The 7,627-nt window shown below is 37.4% G+C and overlaps 1 protein-coding gene across 1 annotated transcript; it reads right to left on the bottom strand.

Annotated features, from left to right (window-relative positions):
• LOC109838262 (60S acidic ribosomal protein P0-like) lies at positions 5,382–6,081 on the bottom strand. The gene is made up of 2 exons (XM_020406719.1): positions 6,001–6,081; positions 5,382–5,936 (listed from the first exon to the last, which is right to left on the bottom strand). Exons 1-2 carry the CDS (start codon positions 6,079–6,081, stop codon positions 5,382–5,384), a joined length of 636 nt encoding a protein of 211 aa, XP_020262308.1.

Raw genomic sequence — 7,627 nt, forward strand, 5'->3', positions numbered from 1 at the left:
AGAGAGAAAACAAACCTCCAAATTAATCTTCATCTCCATCTTCATCATCCAACGAAGAGAAGAAAAATTTAAAGCGGTGAAAAAATTATTTTATTAATTGTAACAAAAGTTACAAATTTGGAAGGCCTTTTCAATTAAGAGTGACCATCCTCTCCAAATAGAGTTACAAAAATTTTCACACCTCTAACCCTTTACTCTCTACCCCTACTTATAGTAAATATTAGTGAATGAGAGCCATTGGATTGAAATCTTATCCAAAAACAATAATTTTCAGCCACTAATCTGTAATAAACTACCGGAGGTATCGATGCCAGCATTGATAGGCGTATCGATGCTGGCATCGATACAGGCATCGATGCTAGCATCGATGCCCCATCGATGCTGGCATCGATGTCAAGAGGGCATCGATACAGGCATCGATGCTAGCATCGATGCCCCATCGATGCTGGCATCGATGTCAAGAGCTCGTAGCTTCTTCTTGTGTTTTGGCTTTTGGGCTTGGGCCTTTGGCATTTTAAGCTTTAATTCTTCTTTTTAGCTTGGACTTTTGGATGATTTGGCAATTGATTTTCCAATGGGCTTCTTTGTTTCATTTCTTTATTTAATAAAGGGGTTTTTATTGAGAGATGAGAGTTTGAGATTTATTCTTCATTAACCTGCAATTTAAAGATAAAAACAATTATTAGTGAAATATTTATTCATATAAAATAGATAATGAGGGTATAAAATTATAATAAAATATGATTATCAGTTTTAAATAGGTTTTAGAATGTTTTAACAAGGGTTTGTGTGAATATAGCCTTTCTTGTTTATATGCATGATATATTATACTTTTGAAAAACATCGTATCGTAATATTTTGTTTTTAGTGGTTTGTGTGAATCTTTGTGGGTTATGTTTGTATGATACTATGACTTATGGATTTGTATGGTTTATGTAGTCTGTTTTTTAGCTTGGTTTGTATCTTGAACATATATGAGTTTTGGTAAATTCATCATTTTGGCTATGTATGTCATGTTCTTTTTTGATGCCTATGGATACATGTGTGGATGTGGTTGTGAACTATATTTCTTCTCAATTTACTATGATTTCACAGTCCTTATCTGCTTATATATTGTGGCTAAACCATTCTTCAGGCTTTTTAATAGGGGGAGAATCCCTATATTTATTACTCACCAATGCTTATAGGTAGGGGGAGCTTTCGCTCTCTTGTTTTCCCTCTTTTTGATGTTGTCAAAGGGGTAGAAGTATTGTGAGAGAAATGAAATGTTGTGAGTATACACATTATATGCATATGATTTATAATCTATATATTCATGCATATATCTTTTAGAAAATTGTTTGTCATCATCAAAAAGGCCTTCTTGTTTTGATGATGTTTAACAAACAATTTATTACTAATGTTGTTTGTTTAGTATTTGTGTTTTCGTATTTATTCTAGGCAAACAACTAGTTGGAGGATAGATGGAATTGCGCTTCAACGGTCATATCCAATGGAGGATGGAGGAATAGTGGGTGAAGCCAACACAATTTAGTTAAAGATCCAAGTTCAAGCTTCATCTGCTAGTATACCAAGTCAAGCCACATCGAAGATCAAGATTATTTTGGGTATACTTAGTATAGGATAACATTGTGTGTGATTAATTCTATAAGCTCAAGTTTGCACACACAATTCATTTGTGAATTTTCATGAAAATAGGTGTTTTATGCAAATTACATTCAAATATGTTTTGGACTATATCAACCATGTTAACATCATTTGTTAAGTCCATATAAAGGTTACACAAGCTTTCAAAACCTGATTTGATCCAAAATAGCAAAATCTAACATGTTTGAAAACTATGTATTTTAGCATTGTTGAATTTTCCTGTGTTTTCACAAATGGTAAAAGCTATTTGAAAAATTATTTTTCCAACATGTTCATATTCATGTTTATAAACGTTTCCTAAAGTTTTACATTTTTTTGGATTTTATTTGTTATTTTTAACAGAGCCTTGAAATTCAACTTTAAAATTAGTTTAGGCTAAAAACCTGTTATCAGTCGACTGATCAGTCGACTGATGACATCAGTCGACTGATGAGTCAACTGAAGAAAGTGTCTGGAATATTCATTTTGTTCTCTGTTGTGTTTTTGTCGGCTGACCAGTTGACTGACTCTGTCAGTCGACTGAAAATATTTTTCAGTCGACTGATAAGCTCGTTTTTGAATACAACGTTCAGCTTATCAGTCGACTGATGCTTCCCGTCAGTCGACTGACAGGATGTCCAACGGCTAGTTTTGTATAGAATTTATTTCTTGGTTTTAGGAGATTTTTGCTGATTTGCTTCGGTTTTTGGCTGCTGTTTTCTCTTCCTATATAAACCCCTAACTTCTCATCAGCAAGATATATCTTTTGAAGTGAGTTTTAATAAGAGTTTAAAAAGAGTTTTAAAGTTTATTCAAGTGATTAAGTTTGTGTTTACAAGAGGTGGCTTGATCTTTCAATTGGGGAATTCATCCTCAATCATCTCCAACCTCTTTTGTGTTTAATAGAGAAGTTTCTCAAACTCTATTCTCTAGCAATTTGTTTTTGATTTTCATATATCATTATTGCTAGTTTGCTATTTAAGTTTGATTTCCTTTATACTCATTTTATCACACACACACCCTAATTGAGCTTATAGAATTTCATACATCATATTGGGTTGTGGGATTGTGATTTGTGAGATTGAGCCTACATTGAGTTCTCATTCATGTTAGAGAACATTTTATTGTAATTAAGCCTTTTGTGAGTTGCACATTATACTACACTTGGACACCGAGAGAAGTGGTTGGTGAGAGACGGGGCCAGTTCCGAGAAGAGTGACGTTGGTAGTAAAGCCTAGAGGTAGGTTGTAATTCCGAGCACTTGAGGAAGGTGACACAGGCTAGGTCAACACTTAAAGGGTATGAAGTATATTGCTAGTGTGTAAGTTGTGAAGTTTTCATTGAACTAGAAAATCGTATTGTGAGGCGTAAATGTTATTCAGGTAAGAGTAGAAAACCCGGTTATGTTAGTGGAGATCTCCTCGAGGTGAGGAGCGGAGATGTTGGTCGTGGGGACCGAACTCCGTAATTATATCGTTTGTTTGATTGTTTGTCTTTTTGCACACTATCTTCCAGTTTACTTTTGTTTATATTGTATATTCTTGCTTATAACATATTATATATTTATCTTACAAGAATAATTTGTTAATTAGTTTTAATTGGCATAGTATTGTATTAGATTAGAATAAGACCCTAATCACCCCCCCTTTAGGGTCTAACAGGTTCTTCACGTTGGCGATGAAATATCTTCCTCGTATGCTCGCGTCGAGTTTGTTTTCCTTTGATGATTCAAACATCTTGTTTCACTGGAACGTGGTTGATTCCTCTTGATTGATGTCGAGGATAACTTGCGTGGAAAGTTTGAAACTCTGAACGAGTTAAAGAACTTTGAACGAGTTTAGAAGAATTTGTAGAGCAAGTTTTTAACTCTGATCGAGTTGAGAAGAACTCTTAGAAAGAGTTCAAAAAGCCAAGCCGAGTAATCTTAAAGGCTTCAATAAAAGCCTTCCGAGATGATCCAAGAGTTCCTCCAAGTTGATGATCTCCAAAGATCTAGATTAAAGATCCCAAAAAGTCAACCAAAGATCTCTTCTTTGTTGCCAAGCTAAAGGATCCGAACTAAGCTGATTTCCCATCTATTTATAGAGGATTAAGGGGTGTAACCGCCTCCTTAATTCTCTCTATAATAGGGTTGAATGGGGTGTAACCACCCCCTTAATTCGCTCCTAAGTGGGGTAGAAATCCCTCAAATCGTGGGGAGAAAATGGTTTCTGAAACCGTTCAGTTCATGCTTTGAACGAGTCAAACGCCAGTCTGGGCATTCTGATAATGAACTTTGTGTTCTGGACTTGAAACTCAGAGTTGAGGACTGCGTTTAGGCTAAAATGCAGTGGCGGCATCGCTTTTTGGATGTAGAACGCAAAGTTAGGTTCTGCGTTTTGGGTTAAAACGCAGTAATGAAGTCTGCGTTTGGATGTTGCAACGCAAGGAGAACCTTTGTGTTTTGATTTTGAAACGTAGGTCTGACCTCTGTGTTTTGTTCTAGGAACACGGTCACGAGCTCTGCATCTGGACTTGAACGCTGGGATGAACCCTATGTTTTGAACTTGAACGCTGGGGATGAACCCTACATTTTACAACTGAAATGTGGGCATGAGCTCTACGTTTTGACTCTGGAGCACAGAGGCGAGCCTCAGGTGAGCTTGGTGAGCTTCAGGCTAAGTCCAATGTTCTTGTAGACGGACTTCAGAACATAACTTGCTGCGAAGAACAGGTCATAACTTTCAAACCGTAAGTCGGAATCGGACGAATTATATATAAAAATCAACTATCTCGAAGAGATGGAGCCAACCAAACCAACCTCATAGGATTTGATTTGCTCCTGTCCATTTTGCCAAATTCCTTACGGTTTGAGAGATATATGTGCTTTGATTTTAAGAGACCATCAATTTGTAGTCTCTTTTGCTAGAACATTGCAAAGATCGTCATCTTGTAACCTTCGTCTTGGCTCCTTGAAAATGTGAGAGTTGTCAGATTGTAACTCCCGATGTTGATTATGAAGACTATTGAATTAAAGCTTTCATCGGTTGTTATGAAGGTTGTCACATTATAACCTTCATCGATCTACCTAAAAGTTTTCCAATAGTAGCCTTCTAAAAATCGTCAGACTGTAACTTTCATCATCGGTGTTTGATGGGGATAAGCTATCTATAGTCATTTTTAGACAACCTACAGTCGTCAGATCGTAACTCTCGCTGTTAATTGTGAAGAATGCTGAATCAGAGCTTTCATCGGTTATCGTGAAGGCCATCAGATTGTAACATTTCTCGATCTACGTGAAAATCTTCTAATTGTAGTCTTTACTTGTTGTTATGAAAGTCATTTGACTATAACCTTTATTGTTGAGTTGTTGATGTGGAAGTCGTCAGATTGTAACTTTCATCATTGGTGTTTGATGGATCAGCTATCTGTAATAATTATTAAACAACCTACAGAACCCCCTCCAAAGTTTTCAAAAGTTCGTGGTTGACTAGAATGAATTTTTAGAATACTTTGGATCCCCAAATTGGTTTGAGATCTGTTATTGAATGATGGTTCACTATATCTGTTTTGAAGACATCGTGAACTTGGTTGTGAAAATTTGATGTATGTCGTAGTTTTGCTTCCTGTATTTAGCGACTTATTCGCTAACTTCCTTGATATCTCCTTTGGTAAATATTAAACCCACACTCCCGACGAATGCGTAGAAGTAGTTAAGGTAGTTCTGATCTCCTTAAACCAAACAAGATAACTTTTGTGTCTTGATGACAGTGAACTTAGTCAAACAAGCTAAAGCCCAAGTCATCATCGTTAGATCCATTAGTAGGATCGACTTTTTCCTCTTCTTTGGTAGAAGGAATAACAGCATTCTCAGCCAATGCAACAGGGGCGACAACAACATCAAATTTGCTTGGATCTTTGAGATACTCCTTCAACTTGTATGTAGGTGTAAAAAGATTTTTGTAGGTATTGATGAACACCCAAGGCGCAACCCAAATTTGACTAAAATGATCCTTATAGGTATTGATGAACACCCAAGGCGTAGCTGCAAGAGTTGGATAAGAAGGAACCAAGGACAACGAAGCAACCATAGAAACACCAGCTGCAAACTTGTCAACAAGGTCATCCTCAGTGAGGTTAAGCATCTCTGGGCTGAAGACCGATCCATTATCATAGATAGAGAGAACCACAAGCCCGTATGAGAAGGACCTTATCCCAAGTTTGGCAAGGAGGGCAACCTCAGAGGAACCCACTTTGCCTCCTTTCTTGATCAGCTCAACTGGAGTAATGATTTCAACAATATCCTTGTTAATTTTAGTTGGAATGTTAAGCTATTTTAAAGGATGAGTTACACGAAGGATTGAGCTCGATAGTATTGGCGATATCAATTATAACATGTATGTACTCATCCAAGAGGCTGCATAGCTTCTTGTTGTAAATTAGTTTCTTCTCGGCTTTCGTCACCTTGATAGCCATTGCTAACTTCCTCTCCAAATATCTGAAGATGCATAATAGCCCTATTGGTTATGGCAAATTAGCGTATAAGTGGAACCTACATTTTTGAAATTGAAACGCAGGACACAACCCTACATTTTTAGAGTTGAAATGCAGGAGGAAACCCTACGTTTTTTATTATGAGACACAACAATAAGCGTCTGAGAGTTCAATTGACTCAGTGTGAACGCACAGATTGCGCTTGGGTGAGATTTTCTCATCAAATCTCGTCCTGACTTGATAGCTCACCGCTGTCTATAAATAGACAATCAGGGTCAAATCAAAAGTTATTCGACTTTTCGTAACTGTTCATCTTCTCTAGTGAACCCAACAAATATTTTTCGTTTCAATCTCTAGCAAATCTTCTTCAACAGGGTTGGAATGGCTCCTATGAAGAGAACCACTTCTAAATCGAAGATTGCCCTTTCTCATGGTGCACCGTCAGCCAAGGTTGTTGGTGATGCTCAGGCGATCGTGCCGTCATCGCAGGCTCCCTCAGTTAATGGTAAGTTTTGGCGATTATAACTTGTTTCGACAAGTTTTGTACCATTAACGCTGAGTGAACACTCACGTTCCACCATTAAAACACAGAGGTTACCCTCAATGTTTCTTGATTTGGGAAGCATGGTTAACCCTTGCGTTTTAGAACGCGGGTCTGGATCGTACATTTAAAATTTACAATACAGGTCTGGACCCTGCATTAGGAATTTAGAACACAGGTCTGGACCCTGCATTTGGAATTTAGAACACGGGTTTGGACCTTGCGTTTTGAAATTTAGAACACAGGTCTAGACCCTGCGTTTGGAATTTAGAATGCAGGTTTGGACCTTGTGTTTGAAATTTAGAACGTGGATTTGGACCCTGCATTTTGAAATTTAGAACACAGGTCTAGACCCTGCATTTGGAATTTAGAACGCGGGTTTGGACCCAGTGTTTTGAAATTTAGAACACGGGTTTGGACCCTGCGTTTTAAAGTTTAGAACATAGGTCTAGACCCTGCGTTTGGAATTTAGAACGATGGTTTGGACCCTACGTTTTGAATTTTAGAACACATGCTTAGACCCTGTGTTTGGAATTAAGTTTTTTCGGATTTATCATTAATTTTGCACTAATTGGTTATCTCTTCCATTTGTAGTGCGCTATTACAGTGAGCCTCTTTTCTTCAATCATTACTTCAGGCATGCAATAGATGCAGAGAAAAATAAACTCTTTAGTTTCCATTTAGAGTATCCAATATTCTAGGATATTAATAAAGAATGGGCAAAACTCATCACTTAGGCTTTCCCTGAAACCCTCAGATCCCTGGTTACAGATGCAAAGTTTGAGATAGCAGAGCGTAAAGTTTTAAGAAAACCAGCCTTCCTTTTTAGAGATTCTATTGATATGGACCCGAAGCGGATGTTTGATAGAAATTACAAGTGACTGAGGACCGTCAATGATCGTCGCCTTTTTTTGCCAAATACGGAGTGGATGTGGCTGATTTCTTACTATCAGTGTGCTTCTGTCCCGTGATCCATGGATTTGGACC

Source organism: Asparagus officinalis, chromosome 4 (genome assembly GCF_001876935.1).
Source record: "Asparagus officinalis chromosome 4, Aspof.V1, whole genome shotgun sequence".
NCBI classification, from domain to species: domain Eukaryota; kingdom Viridiplantae; phylum Streptophyta; class Magnoliopsida; order Asparagales; family Asparagaceae; genus Asparagus; species Asparagus officinalis.

Bases quoted from the DNA above. Each gene is read 5' to 3' on its own strand.
- LOC109838262 (XM_020406719.1), bottom strand. From the start codon at position 6,081: ATGGCTATCAAGGTGACGAAAGCCGAGAAGAAACTAATTTACAACAAG. The intron at 5,937-6,000 runs GTTATAATTGAT...CCTTTAAAATAG, and splicing joins TCTTGGATGAGTACATACAT to CTTAACATTCCAACTAAAAT.